The 26,606-nt window shown below is 40.4% G+C and overlaps 1 protein-coding gene across 1 annotated transcript in view; it reads right to left on the reverse strand.

The window, feature by feature from the left end:
* LOC146001723 (uncharacterized) overlaps positions 1-25,186 on the reverse strand; it is a 326,667-nt gene extending 301,481 nt beyond the window's left edge. Inside the window, exon 1 of the mRNA XM_083139408.1 lies at positions 25,083-25,186. Within this exon, the coding sequence (XP_082995534.1) occupies positions 25,083-25,110 (28 nt within the window). The 5' untranslated portion in view covers positions 25,111-25,186. The remainder of the gene's footprint in view (positions 1-25,082) is intronic.
* Between the last annotated feature and the right edge of the window lie 1,420 nt (positions 25,187-26,606).

Genomic DNA, 26,606 nt, shown 5'->3' on the forward strand with positions numbered 1-26,606 from the left:
CCTAAATCATAGCAAGCCTATAGGCGTGTTTCACCTACGTCACAAACTGTTGAATTGTGGCTTCGAGCAGCCATGATTGCGGCCAGGATTCAAGCCAGTGGGCGGGAGATACCAACACAGGCATTCGTGATTTAAAACAAACTTACAGTTGGCGCAAATGTAACGAACGCTACGTGCTGGATATTTGCTTGCAAACCTGACGTCACATGAAACCCATCTACAGAAATAAATGTACAAATTATACATATGGTACTTGAAAAGCAATATTTGCACTTCTTTACTGTTACGAGTTGAGTCTCAACGTTTGCTCGAACTAAAGTAACTTTCCACTAAATGGCTTGTATTTGTCTCCATCCTGTGGAAGACCAATCCAATCTCAATTCTTGCCTATTTCCTTCAGGCACTTTCAACATTGTCCTTCGTCTTCTTTTCCTACCAAAAAAAAAGTATCGAATTACTGAAAGGGAAATCGAGTTAGCAAAAGCAATGGAGACCGATTCGGATCAAAGATGTTTCTGGGGATTATTTCTGCCCAAGGATTTAAGACGGTTGCTTGCAACACCATGCCAAAAATTAGCCAATTTACCTTAACGAAGAGGGAGATGAAATCTGTTAGGCCTTCGTGACGAGCTGGAGAGACCTTTCACCTTCTGCCTCGTTAAGTGCTGCTTTGCCAGGTACAGGCAGTAAAGGATACGTCAACACCGAGAAAACATGTCTGCGAGGGCGTAATGTGATGTTAGCAACACAATGGAGCTAATACTGTTTGACTCCCTTTTCGCTGAACATCATTATTCTTCGCGAAGAATTCTCCTCGTGTTACATGCATGCCTTCTTATCTTGGTCTGCTGGAAGAAGATCCGGCCACTCTTCAGGTGGGAAATTCTTTGGAGGCAGAAGCATAGTTGCTGTCATAGGCGGATCTAGATCCCCCCCCTGTTTTTCTAGATATTAAACATAGCTTAAATGTACAGGGTGTCTCACTCGCTCTCGGTCGCAGATTTTCGCATATAGAAATCATACCTTGGTGTGTGACATCGAAGAAAATGTTGAAGTGATCGCCATGAGCATCAAGGCATGCCTGCACACGTCTCTCCATGTTACGGAAGACGGCCGCCAACATATCGGGAGACACAGCATCAAGCTCCTGCCGAATGTTGTATTTCAGTTGCATAAGAGTCCGTGGCTTGTTGCGATACACTTTCCCTTTCAGCATGCCCCATAAGAAGAAGTCCGGTGGGGCGATCTGGGTGGCCACAGTCCCTTTGAAATGACACGATTTTCAAACAAAGACTCAATTTCGTTCATGCTGATGTTGGAAGTGTGAGAAGTGGCGCCATCATGCTGAAAATAGCGAAGTTCCTCGTCATCCCACTGGTTTACAAACCACTGAACACGGCAACAAGCACGCGTCCGTAAGATCGCATCAAATGGCCGACTCGCGCATGCGCACGCCTACCACGCTTTTCACACACCAAGGTATGTCCTTAGCAAATGTTATGAAATTACAACAATTACTTTGATTTATATAAGCGAAAATTTGGGGCCGAGAGCGAGTGAGACACCCCGTATTTTTATGCACTCACATCAGAATATTCATGGGTTCATTCTAGATCCACGTTAGATGAACTAATCTGGACTACACCTTCAAAGATCCGAACCACTGTACCTCCACAAGGAAACGAAATGAAGACCCTTTGATTATAATGTAATTGTAATGTGATATGATCATTAGTTTTGTGAAGTAGCTACTTCTACGTTATTTGTATTACCAATGATTACACAAAGGGGTAAGCTTTAGAATTCCTTTCCTCAGGCGAAACTGTCACCAATAGAGGAAATACAGGGTGTTTCATAAGAATTTCCCGATTTCAAAAGGCTATATATTTTTTTTTATTTATCATACCAGGAACTTGAAATTGCTTTTAAAATACACAGCTATACATAAATGTTTACATAAAAATGTTCAATGTGTGTCTTTAATGTACCCTACAAGAAAAAAATCACACACAGTGAGGCCATGCATGCAATTTCCCTCATCGTTTGTACCGTGACGGCCTATCCATCGCTGAGGAATGTTCAGGAATCTTCGAACATCCCGGTGCCAATGCGGTGGAGCTCCATTCTGTTGAAAAATGAAGTCATTGGAATCAAGCTGTAACTGTGGGAAAAGGCAGTTCTCACCATACTGTCGCCGAAATTCACGCTACACTGTTGTAACAGATTCACACACTTCAAAGCGCAGTACACAGAAAGCTTTTTGTTGCGACGTCGCCATCTTGCTTGAATCTGATGCGAGCGGGGGGAGGCGGGAGCTACTTTACCTGCCGGCAATCATGTGAAACTCACGAATATTCTCTTCCTAACAGCACGTTGTTCGATGTGTTTTAGCGAACGGTTACTGAGTTAAATGACTTCGAAATCGGATTATTCTTTTTGAAACACGGTGTATCTCTGTATAACCTAGAATTCTCGATTGTGCCCATCAGCTAGCATTATTGCCTCGTAATCAACAACCTCAGGGTTCAATTTTCGGAGTCGACTTATTTAAGTGTGTAGTAAATCTAGTTCAAAATTATGTATTTACGATAAACTTTCTTCTATTATTTTACTATATGGTAATGGATTTCTAGAACGTTTGTTTGTTCGCTGTAATATAATGCTCAATACTTTCTATGATACTAAATCATCCCATCTGGGAGAGTAACGTGCCCCCGTGCTCCTCCCGCTAAATCCTCCAATGGATGCAGTTTCTCGATAATTTACACAAAGCTCCACTTTGGATGCTGCATTCTGACAGCTTCGTTTCTTTGGCCGTGTCCGAAAGGTACAAGACCGTACTTGAAGCGAGCATCCTCCGAGTATGGTCTTGGAGTCCGGTCTTCAAGTCGTGGACTGGAAGTACACGTCTTTCGAATTGCACTTCGACTGCAGCGCCAAATACGATCAGTAGATAAAACTGAGTACTCGTTGTTTTCCCCGCATTTTAAACACTTGCTTTTCATCACCATAGAAATCACATAGCATTTTCAAATGTTCGTACACATACATTTCCACACATTAGAAGAACTATAACCAACAACTTGCTGGCCAATAACGTAGATCTACCTGTGTCGCTGGCTTTCTACCTCCGCGATTTTGAACAAATGAACAACGAGTGCGGAAATCACGTGACCTAGTCACCAACCATCTGCACTGCGAGCTGTGCACTTGAGTGCTTCTGTTCTTGCCGCTTTCGAACTGTACTAGGTGACGTCACTTCCGCCAAGACCATACTTCAAGTCTGTACTTTGTACCTTTCGGACAGAGCCTTTCTCACTGAGATTGGGTTACACGAATCACTCGAAGATAAGAACTGGATTACGAATTTTACCAGCTGAAACTCGACATTATCGACTGCTATTTAACGATAATTTGATGCAACCCTGAGTGAGACTGTGTGAACGGAGCTTCCAAGCATTGGTGTACGCAGGTGGCATTGGCGTGCGCACGGGGGGCAAGAGGGGACAGTTGCCCCTTTAATGCTCTCACTTGAAATTTTGTGTAGAGGAATATTTTATCACTTATTAAAGAATATTATGCTCTTAATTTTTTTTTTCAAGCCGACGAAAGTTCCAAGCAGAAGGGGTGCATTATTTCCTATGTAATTGAACTATCCAACTTCATTCTCTAGCATATTTCTTGTTATTAACACACTCACACACTTTATTTGTTAGTTGTGTTACCTCTGTGTGTTTGCAGAATAAATAGCACATACTAGAAATCGATAGCGGCGATTGGGTGCCAAAATTGAGAAGGGGGGCAAAGAGAATTTATTTTTTCTTGTTAGACAAGGCTTAGCTTTAAGAGGCCATAGTGCGGGGGGTCAACTGCCCCCCCTACGTCCCCTAATCGCCCTCACTGTTGGAAATGAATAAATTATGTGTAGTAGTTTTGAATCTGCCGTACGAAACAATGTTTATATTTAAAACAGTCTCTGAAACACAGAGAGGGGAAATATAGGAGGGGGCAAAGAATATTAGTGCCATGGAAGTTTGAATTCTTCAAATACAGTGATTTTCGGCGGGTCCGAACACAGTTTATATACGCCTCTGTTACGTACCTATCAATGCAATAGTACTGCGAAATGAAATGAGATTTTTCTTTCTCTGATTGAGCTTTCATCAAGGCTTTTCCCCTCTAATCAGAGGGGATGCGCACGCGTATGGCACGGGGGGGTTGGGCTACCCTTCCGCAAATTTTGAGAAAATTAAAATTTTCAAATGAAAGCCGTAAGAAAAAGCAGGAAAAGTAACTGGTAAATACTAAACCCCGGAATACCATTCTTGTCTTTGGCCAACTTCTAAAACGAAGGTTAAAAACTGTAATTGGAAAAAAAAATGTAGTTTAAGCAGCCCCTACCATTGCACATTGTGCGAATTAAGCTTTTTGCTTTGGGGGGAATGGGAACTCAGTGGCCTATTTGTGTTTTTATTTCTGGGAATTAGGTTTTTGGGCTATGCAAATTTGTATATGTTGGCTGTCAGTAAAGTAATTTATTGCCTCGCGGTTCTAAGTAAGTTAAAACTTATTATAACATTTACACACAATTTCGAAATACTTAGTGTATTAATATTGTAAGAAAACGCAAACTCATGCACAAAAAGGGCAATCCAACTAGTATCATCGAAAACTTGACCAAATTTCTGTTGCCAAGTTCAAACTTAATGTCCGCCTAACCTACCTAACCTACAATTTTCTTGTGAACACTTTACTGCATGTAAAATATCAGCACTATGCCAAGTGGAAAACAGCCTACTATTGTCTCGGCTCGGTGAGATTGTAGAATGGTGTCCTTTCTTTAGTCCACAAGGCTGCATTCTTTTCGGGAGGTAAATAAATTACTGGACAGAAATGATTTTTCAGTTGTGCTTGTCCCATAGTTAAGAAATGGCATACTACAGTAGAGCGTCGATTATCCGAACGTCGGTCAACCGAACGACCGCTTAACCGAACTGTGTACTCGCTCACTTTCAGATATCTGTAATGAAAAAAGTACGTGACTTAGCTGCTCGTAAGCGTGTAGGCTTGCTTAGACAGACCAAAATAAAGGATTTTTTTAAACGTTAATTTTGTGTACTGTGTGTATTGTTCATGCAAAATGCGTATGTAATATGTACATATTTTTGTTTAATAAACTGTACCACATACTATATATTCCTACTAAAGTTGCCTTTGTACGTTACTTTGTAATACATACTTAAAGAGATGCCTGTTTTTATGAATAAATTTACTGTACAGTACTTCTTTTTGGCAAATAAACATGTACAGTTCGATTATCCGAACAAACCAGTTTTCCGAACACCCATGTCCCCCAATTACTTCGGATAATCGACGCTCTACTGTATATCCTTTCAATTCCATTTTGTTTTAGGGGGGATAACATTGTTGGCAGAGAAAAAATAATTTTATTTTCCAGGGATAATTTTTCTTTGTGGAGGGAAATCCCGGCATACCCTCGTTAATTTAATATAGTTGCTTCCATTGTAGACAATATGCATCACCTTAGATGGCGTAACTCGATGTGCCTTTCGTGCTGTATGTATTATGCGTTGTAATCGGAAAAGCTAACCGAAATGTTCCATAAAATGCTTTCTGTAAATTACTATATGTAATAACAGTTTCTGAAGCATTTACTTAGCATTTATGCTAAGAAAAATGTTAAAGGAAATGCTTCCGCATAAAGCGGACTCGAGAAAATACATCAACATCACACTTCTTTCGAGTTTCAAATACGAGGTGTGGCTAGAAAAAAACCGGACTGGCACTATCGATACACCGCTCCATGCGAATCTTCCATTTCTGGAAGCAGTGCTGGAAATCATTTTCTGAAACCATGTTCATGATTTCCATCGCGTTTGTTTTCACAGATTCTACGGTCGTAAATCTGGTTTCTTTCAGTGCTGATTTGACCTTTGGTAATAATAATAATAAAAAAAAAAGTGATACGGAGCTAGATCCGGCGAATAAGGTGGATGTTTTAACACTTGGATCCCATGCTTGGCCAAAAAAATCCTTCACTGGCAATGCCGTGTGGGCAGGTACATTGTCCTCCATGACTTGCTTTTCCACAAATCAGGTCGTCGTCTTCTTACTCGCTCACGAAGGGTCGTCAGCACCGTAATGTAATAATGTTCGTTGACAGTTTGACCTTCGGGTACCCAATTCGAATCAATTCACCGACATTTGCAATGTTTGATTCCGTGTTTGACGTGCAAGGCCGTCCAGAACGCGAGTCGTCCGCGATCACTTCTCGTCCCTCTTTAAACCTTTGGAACCACTCAAACACTTGCGTGCATGATAAACACTCATCTCCGTATACTTCCTTCAACAAACTATAAGTTTCTGTGGCGGATTTTCTGAGTTTCATAAGAAACTTCACATTGATATGCTGTTCCACTTTTACACTTAACATTTTTCCGACGGAGCACAGCTGTAGCCTATACGGTTCACTTCGTCCACAAGCTACAGCGGAACTGAGCGCCGCGCATCCTGGGCAATCACGCAGTCGATAGGCAGGATATCACGTTATACACTCATGCACCTCCTGACCTTGATGCGCTTGCCGTTTGTCGACAGCAACATTAATCCGGTTTTTTTCTAGCCACCCTCGTATGTCCTACTTCTTCCTTTGGAAATAAAATTATCTCTGTTACGGCTAATCGCTAGTCTAGTTACTTATTTCCATGTCGTACACACTGCCACGTTTTGGTAAAATGTTAACTTGCACAATTTTTCTTGATCATGTATATGGGCAATTTCAGATCATTCGGGGTGTAAGGGGTGACCTTCCACGTAGTGCACCCAAACGTCAGCCTCACTTGCATGTAGTACACCCAGACTAACGAGGATATGGCGACTGGTCCTATGGCCAGTATAATTCTGTGTGTGGTCCTGCTTTTTATTTTTATGTCCTGAGTGCCTCTTTACAGCCTCAGCTTTTAACCTAAATCAGAAAATTTTAAGATTTTAGTTATGTGACATTACAGTTAAATCGTAAGGAGCTGGACCCCATAGCCTAAGTGCTGACGCACCCAAAATTTTAAATTCAAATACAAAATTCAAATTTCAGATCATTCAAGATTTCCAAGAAGAACGCTGTTCAACGACTTTCAATTGCGTTCAATTCAACGAATTCCTCATGATTAGTGCTCGGAAATTGAAGACCTATAAATTATCAAAAAAAAAAGACCTATAAAAAGACCAAAAAATATAAAAAAAGGACCTAAAAACGGAAAAAAGGACATATAAATGTGATCCAAATTAATTAATAACTTCAGTTTTAACCTCCCCACCCCCTCTCTCTGCTCTTTGCAAGCGTGTGCTGTCTGGTCGTATACACCGTGCTGAAAGCTTCAAAACAAGAGAAAGTTGCCACTTATAGCGCGACCTTCCAGACAAGTTACGGTTAAAGGACCTTGTACCGTACCTGCTTCAGTCGTCCAAAAATGTTTTTCTCTCGTTTCAGGGATCGGTTCAAATATATTTATTTCTCTCTTTTTTATTATTTCTTTACTACAGAAAGGATGTTTGAGAGGTGATGAACTGATGATGATTCGAATTGAGAATGGGCAGTAAAAACATAGTCGAAAGAAGGTGAAGTTGCAAAAAGAAGCCGTTAAGACCTAAAAAAGGCTAAAAAAAGGACCAAAAAACGCCGAAAAAGGCAAAAACGGACAAAAAAACACCTTTTCCTGGCCTACAATGACCCAAAATTAACATATATTATGTTGGGCCTCGTCTTCGGACACTAGGGAAGAAAAGGATTTTTCCTCAAGTTCCGAGCCCTACTCATGATTAACTTCATCGTGTACAAGGCGGTTTAGTTGATCTTGTGCAAAAGGAGTTGAAAACCCTTCAAGAAGTTCACACCGGCTCACCGCCTTGCACAATCACATCGGAAGTTATTGCCGAAGGTGAAAACACGATCGCCTTCAGGGACCTCATCCTGCAACGGCAAGAAACAGCCAATAAAACCTTCCCGATGCAGACGCTGGCAAAATATACGATGATCCACATAATCGACTGCACGCAAGGCTTAATGGAATTCCATCTCAACAAACTCCCATCCTTTCTGGTCTGTCGCATTTGTGCGAGCCTTTCATGGCTTATGAAAACATATCGACGTTGACGTCACACGATACGCGTTATTACGGACTTTTTCAACGCAGGCACAACTGCGTAAACTGTAGATTACACGCGGTTTTGTTTCTTTTCCGATTCGTAAATCAGCAACAAGTGGCAGGGAGGAAACGACCGGCTGTTGGAGTCGCAGCTGGGAACATGATATACGCCAACCAGTCAGGCCGGGCCTTCTGCAAAAATCGCTGCATGAATTCATAATTGGGAAAAGGCACCAACGTCTCATTGAACGTCCCACAAATTATATTCACTGCCTGCTACGTCCTTCTCTTGAACCTCAGTTCATTAGCACCGTCAATGAAGGGAACGTGGATGGTTTAAGGAAGAAAGAAAAGTTTGGCGTTGAACTTATGCGTAGACTTCTTGAAATGCCGGGTGTTACAGAAGTCTTTGATCGTATCATTTATATAACTTCAAAAAACTGTTGAAGATGGCAACTTAGGTTTGTTTTTTAATTGAAATAAGTCACTGAAAAAGTTGTATTGTCTGTGATCTTCAATTTAACCTTAGTTGCTCGAAAAATCTATTCTCTCACTCAGACGGAATAGATAACGAAGACTCATGTTTCATGTATTTGTAGATCAGTTGTACACAAAATACGTATTTTCCTTAATTTTACGTAGCTTTTGTGCCACTTTTGGCTAATCGCGACAGTGAGGATAAATCATTATTACATCAAATTAGATGAGGCAACACAAAAACACAGATGCACAGGATAGAACTCGAACCCAGAACCTTCGGTGGCAAGACCAGAAGCCGACCACTTAAAGCGCATGGCCATGGAAACGGACAGTACACAAAGTAAAGGATGGAACTTCCTAGGGAGCGGGATGGGGTGGGGAGTGGTTCATGGTGTATTATATTGACTTTATTACAATTGCCAGTCACAGCTTGGGAAAATATCTTCCCTATTTTTATTTATTATCATTTTTCGTCGTCGCACCTTTATCTCTTGGACTCTTAGATTAGATTAGATGAATCACTTGTTTGCATTTACATGCTGTGATATCGGAAATGTCAATTTGTGTTCACATTACAATATACTAATACAAAGAAATACAATAATATAATATAGCGAGTTGATACAATGAAATATTACCTTAGCCTATTACAGTCTTATGCTGGAAGGAGTGTTCTGATATTAATGATACAGTCTATTATGTAATAGTAACACCAATAAAACATGCAAAGGTAAAAAAGGTAAAGTGTTCCCCTGTGCTTAGCCATGAAGGCGTATAGGGGGTGTGGGGGTAAAGCCCCACACTTTCTTGATCCGGTCGTGAGTAGGGGTTTATGTGATCAGCATCACGCCCCTGACCGCCTTTACCCCCCAGGGTTTCCCCCAGGTACCCATGTCATTCGACGCTGTATAAAAAAATATGTTGAGGTTACAATATACAGGGTGACTGGTAATTAGATGTATTCCCTGAAAGGGGTTAAAGTAGAGACAATTTGCAATAAATTTGACCATATGATACCCCGTCCGAAAATTAGTAGTTTTCGAGATAATCGAGTTTCTATTGTTTTTTCTAAAAATGACAATTTTCCACATAAAAAGATGAATTGAGAAAAAACTGATAATTGTATGGAACTTATTTAAGCGTTTTCTGATAGCTAACAAACAAGTGGTTCGTTTAAAAAAAAAAGTTTTTTCCAAATAACAATCACATGTAAGTACCGGGTGGGTCTAAACTTACAAGTGATGATAAAAAAATGCACTCTTAGTTTACTTGGCAACGTATTAATAACAAAAATGGTATGACACGAACCGTACAAATTACTTAAATTACTTCCTTGAGTCATCAGCTATCCAACAAGGTACAAATGTTGCTAACATTCACATTTGTGTACAAGAAATAATACTTCATTCATCTTCATGTGTATGGAATCAATGAACAATACAATTAAAGAACATTACACGTCTTGCTCAAAGTGGGCACCTCCGTTACGAATGCAGGCACGTAAGTTTTTACGGACATTTGTTCTCTTAACTCGTGATGTGATGGTGGCCTTGACGTGTTGACCAGCTGTTAAGATCCTCTCCCTGAGCTCTTCTTGCGAGTTTACCGGTGCCTTGTCATGTGGCTCCAAATGTAAAAGTCGCAAGGCGTCAAATCGGGGGATCGAGCCGGCCAGGGAATCGGTCCGCCTCGGCCAATCCATTTCTTTGGGTACTTTTCATCCAGCCACTGTCGCACGCCCAGGCAGAAGTATGGATGGGCGTAATCAACAATCATTTCATCGAGCCATTTTTCCTGCCCCAAATCTTAAATGGCATCACTTATGAACATTTTTTGCGGAACGAGATGGCAATGTTGTTGGAGGATGTGCCTCTAGCTACAAGACGTGACATGATTTATCAGCATGATGACTGCCCAGCTCTATCCCCCGATCGATTTGACGCCTTGCGACTTTTACATTTGGAGCCACATGACAAGGCACCGGTAAACTCGCAAGAAGAGCTCAGGGAGAGGATCTTAACAGCTGGTCAACACGTCAAGGCCACCATCACATCACGAGTTAAGAGACAAATGACCCGTAAAAACCTGCGTGCCTGCATTCGTAACGGAGGTGCCCACTTTGAGCAAGACGTGTAATGTTCTTTAATTGTATTGTTCATTGATTCCATACACATGAAGATGAATGAAGTATTATTTCTTGTACACAAATGTAAATGTTAGCAACATTTGTACCTTGTTGGATAGCTGATGACTCAAGGAAGTAATTTAAGTAATTTGTACGGTTCGTGTCATACCATTTTTGTTATTAATACGTTGCCAAGTAAACTAAGAGTGCATTTTTTTATCATCACTTGTAAGTTTAGACCCACCCGGTACTTACATGTGATTGTTATTTGGAAAAAACTTTTTTTTTTAAACGAACCACTTGTTTGTTAGCTATCAGAAAACGCTTAAATAAGTTCCATACAATTATCAGTTTTTTCTCAATTCATCTTTTTATGTGGAAAATTGTCATTTTTAGAAAAAACAATAGAAACTCGATTATCTCGAAAACTACTAATTTTCGGACGGGGTATCATATGGTCAAATTTATTGCAAATTGTCTCTACTTTAACACCTTTCAGGGAATACTTCTAATTACCAGTCACCCTGTATAAATAATATATGTGTTGTGTAATGGATTAAAAGACTACATGATCATGAAATATTGTGAGATAATATAAAGGTAAGACTTACAGCGTGAGCACAAAAACACTCCCTGGTTTCAAGATGTCATAAAATTAATAGTTACTTGAATATTTTGATAAAATTGATATCCAAAGCTCAGTTAACTCAAAATATTTTCATATCTTTCTCTTCAGAATCGCTAGTTGTGAATTCGGTAGCTAGAGGGCAGTAACATCGAAAATGGCGTTCACTCCGCAGCAAAGAAGCTGGTGCGTGTTAGAATTTGCCTAAACAAGCAGTGTTGTGAGTGGGCAGCGTGCATTTAAACGGAAGTTTAATGTTGATCCACCTACACACAAATCCATTCTGCAGTGGCATAAAACATTTGTTGAGAGAGGATGCGTTTGTGATCAAAGAAAAGAACATTCTGGCCGACCGTCCATCTCTAAGGAAATTGTGGAGCGTGTGCGAGGAGCCTTTGTACGCAGTCCCAGAAAATCAACACGTCAAGCCAGCAGGCAGTTGCAGGTGCCACAAACTACCGTGAGCAAGTTTTTACGGAAGCGTTTGCGTTTTCACCCGTACCGGCTGCAATTGGTTCAAAAGTTGTATCCACAAGACAAGGTAAAGCGACGTGAGTTTTGCGAGACTATCCACACTTTAATGGAGGATGATGAAACCTTTCTGACAAAGATCGTTTTTAGTGATGAGGAGACCTTCCACTTGAGTGGAAAAGTGAACAGGCATAATGTTAGGATCTGGGGAAGCGAGCATCCGCATGCCACTCTTGATGTGGAACGTGACTCACCCAAGGTGAATGTTTTTTGTGCAGTGTCAGAGCGTCGAGTGTACGGTCCGTTCTTCTTTGAGGGGCCAACAATCACAGGTGAAAGCTACTTAACAATGCTACGTGACTGGATAATTCCTCAACTTGCTGCAGAGAGAGGTGACTACATTCTACAACAAGATGGAGCGCCCCCACACTGGCATCAATCTGTACGCAGCTTTCTGAATGACAACCTCACACACCGTTGGATAGGACGAGCTGGACCCAATGATCAAAATCTATGCAAGTGGCTCCCACGATCACCGGACATGACAGTTTGTGACTTTTTCCTTTGGGGGTTCGTGAAGGACCAGGTCTATGTACCTCCACTACCCACAACCTTGAATCATCTTCAGGAACGCATCAGTACAGCTGTCAACTTCATCACACCGGATACGCTTGAGAAGGTGTGGTTGGAGCTGGATTATCGTCTCGGTGTTTCCCGCGTAACAGGTGGCGCGCACATTGAGCATTTGTAATTCCAATGAACACCACGAAAACTTTATGAGTTTTTACAACTACTGTGAAGATTTCTGTAGAAACAGGGAGTGTTTTTGTGCTCACGCTGTATAACATCATGAAATGATAGGCTACTAAAATTGAACTCAAGTGACATAACAGATATGACATGTGAGATGGCATTCAGCCTATTGTAGGTCTATGTTGGAACTACAGTAAAACCAAGTTAATCCGGACTAATGGGGGGGGGATAAGTTGACCGGTTTAACGAAAGTCAGGATTAACTGAAATAACCTAAAAGAACAGTAGAAAGTGCATTAAAACTCCGTTTAAAGCAACAAACACATTTATTATGGTGAATTTAAAGGCCATAGGGTGCGCAGCACGTGAGGTCAGACGCACTGTTATTAAACTGCATAACTGGCAACCATGTACTCCTTTCGTCTGAGCAAACACCAAAGGTTGGCACATTTTTTGCCTTCCCTGCTTGTGGTTCTAAGTTCCCATTAGATGCTTGTGAACTTTAACGCTCTCTCAAATTTATTAGGCTATACATTAGGCGCGAAAACTGAGGCAAAAAGCACGTGGTCTTCATTACACGGACGGTCAGAGGCGGACTGGTAATTGGCCGAGGCCTGATCCCACGAACCCGCGACTCGGCCGCAGCGTCTTGACGGCGCCACCGGACGTAATTGGCGGGAGCAGCTCCGGGACGTAAATTACCCTAAAAAACGCCGACTTCCCATTAGCGGAGGGCGACCACTTTCACCTCTCCGTCGTAATTACTTCGGAAGGAAGAATCGGCGGAAACTTAAAATGTTTTCTTTTCGCTGCAAAACACAAACTGGGTGGTTTTATTTGTTCGGGCGACGTCATGGAAGCTAAGAATTCTTCTGCACGTCAGTGACCTGAAGAACGAACTTCTTTTTATTTACCCTGTACTTCAACCTCCAGTTACGTCTTGGAATTTCTTCGCGAAATAACTTTGCACCAACAACCCTTGTGCTATTTTCATGGGTTTGACGGTCGATTGTCTTTTTATATAGACGATATCGGATTCAATTCTCAGCGAGACACCCATTTCACTATCTAATTTCCTGTGCATTGTATAAGTCAATGCTAATCGGGAACTGAAACACGATACAATAACGGGATTCAAATCCAGGCTCTCTTGATTACAAGCAGAGACGCAACCACGAATTTTTGTCTGGGTGGGCAAGTACCAGGATAAACGTACCAATAATAATAACAACATTGTTGTCATTATTATTATTATTATTATTATTATTATTATTATTATTATTATCCCTTAACAGGAAGTATGATTTTTTATTACATAATTGGAAGTATGTGTCTGACAGACACGGAACGCCGAAACTTTTGTTTCCTTGCAAAGTATTACATAGATTTATTCTTATAATCTAATATTATAAAATTTATTTCAAAATACATACACAACGCAAGTGCTACGTAAGAAAAAATAATTATTATTGAGAAAAACTTTTCTTTTTTTATGAAAATGCAACTTTGTTTGTCTCCTTCCGTGTTTCTCTTGTTTCAGAGTCGTCAAATCAGAGGCAGAGTAACAAAATTTAGAAACGCTTCACTGACATAGCTGATCTAAATATGGATCTACCCATAGAATCAGTAGAAAATAGGAAAACCATATCCTCATGTCCAGACTTACAAATTGATGTAAGCATAAAAAGAGCTAAAAGTGCCTTTATTTCACACTTATTAGTTGGTCTGTAATTGCTCTTTTGATGCTCTTTGACTTTAATTCTTATTTTCTCTAATTTTACATTTGTCCACAACAGAATATGATCAATAATGTCATCAAAAATTAGAGACCAAATATCTTCCATTTGGGGATTTTCACCTAAATTTCTAACAATCTTTGTCAAGCTTGGAATTCCTCGTATTATATTTTGACGAGGAACACGTCTAGTCTTTGTTGGTTCTTTAGATTCCCAAGAATATCCTTCCTTACCTTGAAAGAAAGCTGGAACGTCATTCTCTTTATTTGTCCTGCAACTTACAGACGAAATACTAGCTTCGATATTACGACAATCTTCATCATCAGTGGAAGAACCATATGTCACAAGAATGAACGTGGGGTCCACATCGGAATCATCATCAGAAAATAGATCTTCCATCTCCTCTTCTAGCCCGTCTTCTTCTTCCATTTCTTCCCACATTTTTGAAACCTTGGCGCAAAAATTGGGTTCACCCACTTTCGCTACATCGCTTAGTTTCCTTTTCCTAGATGTAGAAGGTCCTTCCTCCATTATAACTAAGTTCTAATCATCAACATCAATAATACTTGTGTGCAAGAAAACTCCACTACTGGAAGTATGTGTCCAAGGGACACGCAAAAAAACTTACGTTATTGGAAGTATGTGCCTCTCAGACACGGTAGGTTACAAAAAACCTCTTATCAGCTAACACACAAGCGCGACCGACAACAATGAATCACACCACCAAACTAAGAAAAAAAAATTATGAAGGTATTGAGGAGCTCGCTTCACAGAAACATACAGGGATGCCAGCACAACGAGAAAAAAAGCCATGCGTGTCTGTCAGACACATACTTCCAGTAAAGGGTTATTATTGTTAGCAGGTAGTGGTAGTAGTATCAAAGACGTTATTATCCTCGTAAATTACGCAAAAATGGGGTAGAAATTTAAAGAATTTGTTTTGGAACAAATGATTTGAAATATTTCTTTTCAAAACGTCCAATTTCACATTAAAAATGGAAAACAAGCACACAGACTGTATTTTAAAAGATCAAAAATGCATGATAAATGCATTATTTTTTTTTACATACCTATATAACATTGTAACTTTCACGTACAACACATATGCAACAGGGAGCGACGTAGAATAAGAAAATACATATGTAACATTCTAGCACTAAATTGTGTACATATTCAAAGATTCTTTAAAATATATATGTACAACATATATTATTTTAATACATTACATAATCAATTATCCAGCTCATGATAAACGAACAGCAATAATGATATAAATTTCCTCTGAAATGCGCACGCTCCTTTCCCTCAAAACAATTATTCATGCATTTAAGACAAAATCAGTTAAGACAAGTCTTACTTTTTAGAATTAATACTCCGCATTTATTGGAAACCCTTTGTCTTGGTCAGTTAGTAAGTAGTGTAAATACTTCTTGCAACATCGCAAGTATCATTATTTTTTTCTATTTCGCTCAGGTAAGACTGCAAAGTGACGCTAGTGGCAATCTTGCAACGCGCCGCTTGAAGTTATGTCAGAGCGGTCGTTAGCTGTGTTGGGTTACATAAATACAGGTTAGATTTTAAGCGCTTTTAGCGCAGAAACTAAGCGCTTTCGAGGGAATTTATTAGGGAAAGTTACGTGTTTCTATGATATCTACCAGCACCCAACCATTGTTGAATTTGTCTTGCGACACCCTGTATATATACCACTTTTGGCTAATCGCGAAGATGAGGATTAGTATTGAGATTGATGAAGAGACACTCACAAAGAACATCTATGTAAAGGGTTCGATTCCGGGACCCTTGGCGTCGCAACGCACTGTGCTAACCACTCCGCCACGGAACCGGCAAAACATCCATTCTGTCAGGCAGATGTATAAAGTCCAAGAGTTTTACAATTCAACATGCATCGGTTGAATTCCTCCATCCACCCCGCCATATAGGCTTACGGCTCTTAGGTGTCCAGTTCAGAAGACTCCTGTCAGCCCTTGAATGAGGGGATAGAATGAAAAGTCACCTCAATCTTCCGCGTGTCGTACGCCCTAGGCTTCGTGCCTACTCCATCAATTAACTAGTAGACGCGCTGATACAGACAACTTCCTCATCCTCTGCAAATGTTTTGAGATTCACTGTTCAACCTTGAACCTTGGAGTCAGGAAAAGTCAGCAATTTTGAAGCTGACTACGACAGTCCTTGTTCAGGAGGCCGTAATTTTCTTTCTTATCAGTTTCCACTTCAACCTCACAGTTCGCAGCGTTCTCTCTCTTTTCAGGCGAAGAGAAGAGAAAATGCTCGTTATGGTTCCCTCAGTTCGTCAGGACCTTGTCCTCCAAGTATACCAACGCAACAAGGACGTATTTAGGGAGAGGAGTCCAGGAGGTCCGGACGACTTTGAATGATAGTACCAAAGAAGATTTATGCAAGATCTATTACTACTTATAATAATATGCATAACATATTACTAGGAACTTTACTTTTCGTCACCTGAAAATCTAACATCCTTTTTTAATATTCAATAATATTCAATTCTTTATACATTTGAAATTAATTTCTTTTCTCTCTCTCTCTCTCTTGCCGACCTTGACTACACGTAATCTAGATAATGAATACGTGCTGTTATATCACTATTCTTATACCGTCTATTTACCTATTCATCTATTCATGTAATAAAAATATAACAATTAATTTGAATATTTTAATTAATACTATTTTAATTAAATATAATGATAATTATTTTAATTAAAACATTATTATTATTATTTTGAGACACTAGGTTCGGACCCCCCCCCCCACCTCTCCCCGAAATGGATTTCTAGATACGTCCCTGCAACGCAACTGACTTTTCCTTTCCGCAGGATATCTGAAGCAACGGAGGGGGACCTTTCTTCCAGGGTAGGCCAGACATGACGCTGCGATGGTAATCAACCCTTGACGATGTCAACCCGGGAACCGTGCTTACCAATAAATGCAAACCAAGATATGTAAAAATTATAAGATAGGATGCTCTGTATTTTTTGCTCTTACTTGTCGTTACAAGGCTGTTGTATCATTTTGGTCTTCCTGATGAAGTAGTGGTAAAGCCGTTGCCTTGTATTCAAGGGATTCCTGGTTCGTTCGCCAGTGGAAGCAGATTGAAGTCTCTAAATTGTTAGCCCAGTCTGGATTAGTCAATCTGAGCATGAAATAAGACTCAGACAAACTTCTTAAACAATAATTTAACACAAGCATGTAGAGAAGAACCCATTAAATAAGTTGGTATGGCGTCTCATGAAAGAACCTGGTTAGATTCATCAAGCCAAAAAGGTATGCCACAAAGTATTATGTTTTTATTTTTAAGTTCATTAGTTATTTTGTTTCATTTTACTCATGGTGTTCGAATATTAAAGTATCTGCGATATCACACTGACGTTGTTAATTTTATTTTCTGACTTTTAAATTATATTGCTTCATAATTGTTTCATGTTGCATTCTGTAATATAATATTGAATATAGAATATTGCATCTATAATATTGAAGAAAATATTTTGTTGATATTTTTTACTGTCTTCATTTAAAATGTGTGCAAGAAGCCTTAAAATTGTAACCACCTATCTGTCCGAATATTCAAGTATGATCCTCATGAACTTCCAAATCTCTATTTGACGAAATTTGTTGTCAACAAATGGCTATTAAGTACCAGTTATTGACTAACCTCGGATACTACCGAAATCGACAAATGATAAACTTTCTGTTAACAGCACAAAAGGAATGTCTACTTCTAATTTGGTTCCTTGACTCGCTTTTCTATCGCTTGAGTTAATTGAGAACGATGAGAATGAAATTGGGGATTCGAACCTTGAACCTCTGGCTTCGAGGCGTGTCACGCAGACCACTCCGCCCCGGAAGCCGACTGTACAAGAACTTCCGTCACACACTTCGTAACGTAACAGCTCCGTCCAGGATGACGACAACATGACGGATAACATGCCTAAATATAGATTCCGCAAGCAATGAATTCCAGATCTGAAGGAAGAAATTAATAACATTTAAAAAGTTGGCGTTTCACAGATAATTTGATATCATCAGGGTCATCTCCGGAGTTAGTTTATTTACATCACGAAGCAGAGGTTGCGCCGTTCATCACACTGACACAACGAGATCGTATCAGGAAAATCAACTCAGCTTTTTTCAACCCCAAGTTTCAAATCCTGCTCCCTTCCTCTCTTGCAACCAGCGCTCCTGACGAACATGGAAATAGGGTGATTAGGAAGCGATGCATTGCAAATGAGCGTGTCCACAACTCAACGTAATTTGAACAGAATCAAGTGTTCGTTTGTAATTCCTCTAAATGCATCATTAACGTTGATTTTCTCCTTCGTGCTCAGCTGTTGTAGAAGTGGAAAACAAGATATGCGAGAAAAATAAACTTTTTTAACCTTCAAGGAGAAACCCCCTTCTTTTTCGAATGCTATTAAATTACTCACTCCTGTTCGTTCAATGCAATGCAGCTTAACTTCATTGAGTGCGGTAGGAATATTTCGATCGCAGTAAGGAAGATGTTATTTCAAAGCAAATAGAGGGACGTAAGCTTAGGTATAATTCTACTGTAAAGAAATTACTGACGTTCAACTTTCAAACTCGCGTCTTCTTCAGAATACGATACATTAACAGCGACTTCGAAGGGGGGAGAAGGGAAGGTCGCACCCAAAATATCTCAAAAGGTACATTTTCCCCCCATTCACTCTGAGTTAACCCTGGCATACCCGAGATGGGGGGAGGGGGAAGTCAGGCACACCACCTCTATTTTTTCAATTTTTCAACTGTGAAATTATTTATAAAAAATTGAAAATAAATTACATTGTTCCCTTTGGTGTTCTGAATATTCTCTATTAATTTCGTTCATAAAAACCTAAATGTAATGTAAATAGCAGGCAATATGCACTTGGAGGACATATCAGGTGTCATCTTGAAAGGTGTGTTATACGAGACCCTTATGCTAGTGAGAGTGTACAATTGGTTGGTAATCACTGTATTTTTTGTAATTATTTATTAATAAACAAGTGCTCGTCTATAACCAAAGTAGCATTAATACAAAAAAGATATGTTTTTTTGTGAATTTTAGCGAATGGTAAAATATGTGTGACACCTCATGAACTAATTGGTTATAATTTTTTATTAATGATGGTAATTTTTGGTATTATAATTAATAAATAACTAAACATCCACAAACAAGAAAACAAGAAGCAATTCAATAACAAAATGGTTTCTTGAATTTTAGTGATTAAAAAAGTGTAGGCCTGTGCCCCCCCCCCCCTCAGGTAAGTAAGTTTCTCGTACGGCACGGGTAAGCTAGGGAAGACTTGTCATTTTAAATTAATATAGAGGAATGGAGAAGACATCGAGAACATTTCTAAGCTATCTATTTCCAAAGGATTCATTCGTTTAAACGCACGGCCATGAAAATAGGCGGCTGGGCAGAATTGCGCTGGTGCCACATGTGGGAAAAGCAAAGCGAGAACGGGACGAAAGTCGCTGGTTCCCGCGCACTGTTTGGCAACGTCAACCGGGCTGCGTTGCCTAGTTCGAGCGTCAGACCGACCTCTCTCCGGGCACTTTTGTGTCATCCCTGACCTTTCGGCCAAATACTGTCAGTTTTTATCACATGGATTACAAAGACCAACTCTACAACGAGATCTCTATTCTCTTAAACATTCGAACACACGGATAGTGCTCCGACGTGGCAACAGCGCGAACTTCTGCCACCCGTCTAATTGCGTTTAGTAGATAAATGAACCGACACTCGCAAAGAACACCCATGCTACACACTTCCTCACGAAGGTCGGCGCAAAATATTGAATAGTACAGAACAGAACAGAACACAGCGAGAGGTAGATGAATAAACAAAACTGATTTTTCCATAGAACTTATTTTTAAGGCAGTTGCTTGTTGCACCTCACACACACACACACTTAAGTATAACTCCACTGCAAACAATATTTTCCGATCCCGAGACGGAGTGGTTAGCACAGTCCGCTAATACGCCACGGATCACGCGTTCGAATTCCCGAACGGGCACTGGGTGTTCTTTGTGAGTCTGTGAATGAACGTCTTCGCTCATCCTCATAGTCGCGATTAGACGAAAGTTGAAGAAAAGCGGCGCTTAAATAACAATGAAAAATAAAAAAAAATATCAGGTAGACGTCCGCTTTGTATGTCTGAGGAAGTCTCATAGAAATGAAAATCTGGTTTTGGTTAATATTTGAAACATCGCACCAAAGTTTCGAACGAGAGTATCAGACACCAATGATCGGTCTCTTCTCATTTTACGAGGTCTGTCTCGTTCTCGTCGCGGTACCAACCTTAGTTCTCACCTAGGGATGGTCACAAAATTCGGATAACGGATATCTGGATTTCAAATTATCCTATATCCGTTTCGGATGTAACGGATAATCTGGATATCAGTCTAATTCGGATTTCCGGATAATCTGAATATCCGAATAGTATGCGAATAATCCGCTTATGAGAATATCCGAATAATTGAAATCCGGACAGAAAATTATCCGATATCCGGATAAAATTTTATCGGGGTTTGGTCATCCTTATTCTCACCATCTTGCCCCTTTTGCGAAAAATGACAACAAAATTTACAAGAATCAGACACTTCAATTCATTTTACAAACATGTATCAGCATGTACATCGTTATCGATTATCGAATGCACTCGCTATCGATTATACGGGCCAATGCCTCATTTTCTTTGTTTTCCGCAATTTGAAGTCAGAAATTCTTTCGCATGCGTCCTGTGTCCTGTCCGTCGTCACGCCGGAGGCCACATTACCTGTCTTTGGCGGCGGCAAGCGTTCTCGGCTTTGACGGGCAAGCCAGTCGTAATGAGCTTGCATTACTCTCCCCAATTATAGCGAGCGTGACGCCTGGCAGCGGGAGGGAGACTTTACTGCAAGCATTTTGCGCTGCGACAGAGAACGCCAAGATCGAGAGATTACATAGAAAGGAGGCGACTGAGTCCTCGAGCACTCGCGTGTCCCACGTGCTGCAGCCAAAGATCCACATTGGATCCATTTGGCCTCTTACGTCATGAGCCTGTTATGATTTAGATTTATTTTCTTTTTTGTGCGAGCCATAGGCTGTACGCACTACATAGTCTTGATTTTTCTACAATATTTTGTTAGTTTTCTTTTAAGCTGTCTCTTACTTTGTCCCCTATATACATATTCTTCCCCTCCCTCGGCAGTTCTTCTTCCAGTCTTTCTTCCTTCTATCTCGCCCCACTTCTCTTTTCCCGCACTCTCACCAGAAAACGCATACATTTTACATTACACACACTTACACTATAAAGATGGCTCGGCTGGAGCATGATCACTCATTTCGCTGCCTTCTCTAATAGCTTTCCCCCGCCGTTCTCTTACTTCTCACAGGTATTTCCCCACTTGCTGCCCCGCTTCCTTTATCTTTATTCTGTCGTCTACCACTTCTATCACCTCCCTCCCTGTTACGTTTTTCAGCCATTTGTCCCTTAGGTCACGTGTAGAAGGGCAGTTCAGTAGGATATGCTTGTCCGTCTCCTCCCCATCGCACAAACGACATATCGTTTCCCCTGCTTCGTTTCTGTTTCTTAGTTGTTTCCATCCCCCTTATCTGAACCATGCCAGCGCGCCTCTTTCATTTTTTCCCACAACCTGGATATATTTCGCTTTCCCCCATTATCTTACTCTTAGCTGTTCCCTGATTGAGGTCTTTGTTTGGCAGTCTGCTATTATTTCTTGTCTGTCTATGTCCAGTAACCTGTCTGATTTTATTTTCTGTTGATATGCCCCCCCACCTTTCCTCCCTCTTCCCATACCCAACCCATTCCGCTATATAGCCTGTTATGACAAAACAGCAGTTCCCAAACTTTCTTGGATTACGGCGCCGTAAGTCAAAAAACACCACAGTTCTGTTTGAGTGCCAGTTAGCTAACGAAGTTCGCGGCTTCGAGTCCCGACCTGGACATGGGTGTTCTTCTCGAATGTCCGTCCCTTCATCTATTGCATGTAATCACCTGGGAATTGATTTATATGTAAAAATATATTTATGTATGAAGCTGAAATCAAATGTTATATTTTGTATTATCTTTGCGCATCATAGCATGTACATGTAGACTAAAAAATTAGATTTTATTTTTCATATTTAAACTTATGCAGTATTAGGTTTTTACATATTTTTGTTATTTCTACATATTATTTCCATATTTCAGAACATTTCTCAACACATACTCCTCCATATCGTATCACACCGAAGGCGTGACTCGAACCCGGGACCCCTGGCTTCATAACTCGATAGACTAATCTCTTCACAGAGGGGTCCGATTGAAGCGCTGGAAAGAGCTTCTTACAAGCACATAACATCGGCAATCTTCAGCGGATCTTGAAAAATCGGCTGACACGGATTCTACCGGAAATCGTACGAAAAATAAGTAAACTCAGCCTTATGCTAAAACACCGTTAACGGCAGACGCGGACTCGCCAACGGCTCTAACGATCGGAAATTCGAATCTCCCATAAATAGTTCGAGAGAACATTTCTCACCCCAAGTTGTACTCAGAAATTTTTCGCGTAAACAGTCGTTGCCTCTGATTTATAATTGTTACGTAAGGAGTTACCACGGGAGTTGCGCTACCGAGAGAAGTTTATTTCAGGATCGTGCCTTGACTACTGGATCAACGAGACCATCAATTAGAGACAATTTTAGACACACGCATGGTGATTTTTTATACATTGTAAGGGGCTTGGCCTCATATAATATTACGGGTGAAAATAGCCAAAGTGCTGACGAATACAAAATGTTAATTTCAATCACTCAATAACATTCTTCCGTGAACATCGGTAACAATTAAGCAAAATTAATGGCTAGTTAATACTACAACAACAAAAACAATTATTATTATTATTAAATGTTATTGCATGTATGTAACAATAATATAGTATTCAATAGTCAATACCAGTTACGATACGTGTAAGTAAATAGGACTAAGGACACATGCTGCTAGAAGAATTCGATGCACACACTACATAATTCATTTGTTTTATTTGAATTCTAAGGTGAAAACCAACAAGTGCAATATGTCAAATTAAAGATAAGCGTTTACGCTACAATGTTTGTTTAGGACATATTCTTCTCAGATGCCTAGATTATTAATAAATTAATGATAAATATAAAATTAATAGTCAATAATACGATCTTGGCTGGCCCATAAGACTAATAATAGGCTTCTCGGTTTACGGGATGCGAATTTTTATCATTATGATGTAATTTTGAAAACTTCCTACAACGGTGCCCCGAATACTATAGAAGCACAAGCTTGTTGCGAGTTTATTGCAAGGTTCCCATTAATACTACTTGTATTTTTAATACTTAGCGTCGCTTTCCTTCAACTTACCGCTAATCTCGACGACAACGATTAGACGAAATTCATTCACAAAGAACATCCATGCCCAGACCGGGAGTCGAACCCGGGAACTTTGGTGTCAAAATCGAAAGTTGACCACATACCGCGCTCAAGTCACAGAGCAGGCGAACATCACATTGTCAGTATGATTTTTTGGTTTATATCTACACATTATGCACAGATAGGCTAATCGGGACTGGATATAGAGCTTTAAGTGGGAACCAAACAACTATATCTCCACCGGGTATCGAACCCAGAACCCTTGATTACAAGACGACGTCGCAGAGGCTCTCAAGAGAACAAGAGAACATGGCGATTATTTCTTATCGTTCCTCGTCACTTCTCTTTGACAACAAAGCCACAAATGCTTAAAATAACGAACGACATAATAAACAAGGCTTCCGAATTCTTGAGCTAATCTATGCATATGTTATGAGATTATTTTCGCATAGATTGCTTAAAGGAACTTATTTTGGATAGTGATGCACGGCAAATTAAGTTTACCCGTGAATTCATGCACCGAACAAATGGAGTTGTTTCGAGTTTACGTACTCGAAATGTCAGTAGTCACGATTAGACAGAAGTGGCAGAAAAGCGACGTAAAATAACCTAATTCATTCAATCAAATAGTACATATGTATATACATATAAAAAGATGTTTGTACACACTGGCTTAAAACGGGTGAAAAGCTTCAAATATAGCTACAAAATATTTTGTGTATCCCGCCCTACTAGAACGCTTTGTACAGTGGGATCCATGAGTATTACCGTGCAAATTGTCCATCATCATGTTCGTGCACTCTATTTGATCCAATAAGAGCTTCAAGAATTAAAAGAAAACTCAACACAAGCTGTTGACAACACCAGCATACATAAACATCCATCCACATAGGATGTAAGAGAAAAAATAATGAAAATTGTACGGTAATACTCGTGGATCCCACTGTACTATCCGCCTTTGCAATTCCAGCCCCTCCCGAAAAATATCCTGGGTACGTCAGTGGTTCCACTAAAATGGTCAAACGGGAAGAAATCCGAGACATGTTGATTATAACGCAGCAACGTCATCACTGTTACGTTATACAACGCTAGCCTCATTTTCTTATATTTTTTTGTTTTGCTTTTTATTTATTATTAAATAACAGAAAATAAGAAAAACGTGTGCACTATTGTCGGGCAGATTTATTGGTAACTTCAACCACGCCGTCGTTTCTCAAAACTTCGTCAATTCTTTCCACGAACAAGGACTGTGTTGTCCAATACTCGCGGTCATTTGAAGGGGTGAAATGAAAAAGAGGTTGGTGTACTCACCCAGCAAGATGACGAATGGAATCCGCATTTTCCCTTCCTCACACGTGCACGATACGCTTCGATCCCTGCCTCCACACCTGAGGAAACAAACTCCGAACACCGCACCGACCTAGCATGCACTGTCCGAGGTTGCACGGCGGAGATTCCCAAACCGAAAATTGCCCCGCAAACAGTGTTGCAAACTGCTCCACCAGTAAACTCACCACACCAGATATTTATTTTTCTCTTCCCTTCTGCGGTTACGGTTTTTGGGGTGGTAGAATTTCAGATTCAACAGCTTAGATACAGAGTTCAACAGTTAGAAGCGAGGACAGTTTCCTGGGTAAGACAGATCAATCGTCGTGATGTCGAGCTCTCTATATGACACATAAAAGAAAACATGGGTGGTCTTTGAAAGGGCAATAATGGGGAATTCCTTCCTTTGGCGCAGTGGTAGCGTCCTCGCCTTGTAATCAAGGGGTCCCGGGTTCGATACCCGGTGGAGGCACAAGTGGTTCGGATCCCACTTTAAACTGTAGGTCCAGTCCCGATTAGCCATACTGTGCATAAAGTGGACTTAAAACAACCATTCAATCAAAAAATACCACGCTTCATATTCTTCATACACATATTCTCTGCACCCGAAAGTTTAAATGAGAGTTTAATCCTGCCAAGCTATCCATTGTGTATCGTATCGTGCCATGAGGCAGGCATAGGGGAAAGGCACAATTCATTCTCAATCTCAGCCATAGTGAAGGTGATGCTATCAGCACCACGCCTTGGGCACCTTTACCCCCTCATGTATAGATGATTAGATGCTGAATAAACCCTAGAGGCACTTCCAGTGAGATCACACATGACAGGGTATGTGCATATAATTTCGGTGACAAAAGACCCTCTCATATTCAAGCGTATCCAGAGTTTTCGAACGGGAATTTACATATACTTTTCTTACCAGCCAGCTCCAGGACTATATCCAGGATTTCCCATGAGTGACGACTACTGTACAGTCGTGGAAAGAAGTATAGTGCGTCCGTTTTTGCTCTGGGCCGAGATAGCGCGTGACATGGCGCAGATGCCGGCATTTTCGTCCCGTAACGTCTCGCTTATTTACGCACATATCTTTAGCATGTAGACAATTATATTTATATTGCATAACGAGTACTAACGTGTGTTATAAAAGTTGTGCGAGGTTGTTCACACGCTATCTCGGCCCAGAGACAAAACGAACGCACTGTACTTTCCCCATAAGACTACTAGTATTTTTTTCCGTGACTCTACATTAGTTAAAGGTGGTGCCTATATATATATCAGTGGCGTATGCTGAGCCCAAGACCTGGAGTATCTCACTATAGCAGATGGTCCTAGGCTGTGGAGGAAGGGAGAAGACTAGGCTCGCGTAAACCCCTGGTATAAGTGGTTAGACACACAGATTTTGCTAAGCCACGTTGCCATCCCAAATGGCAGCAGGTTTCCAACTTCTAAGAATTCAGGTTGACAACTCCTAAGAATTCAGGTTTCCAACTTCTAAAAATTCAAGTTTCC

This window comes from Lepisma saccharinum, chromosome 17 (genome assembly GCF_977018435.1).
Source record: "Lepisma saccharinum chromosome 17, izLepSacc3.1, whole genome shotgun sequence".
Classification (NCBI taxonomy): Eukaryota; Metazoa; Arthropoda; class Insecta; order Zygentoma; family Lepismatidae; genus Lepisma; species Lepisma saccharinum.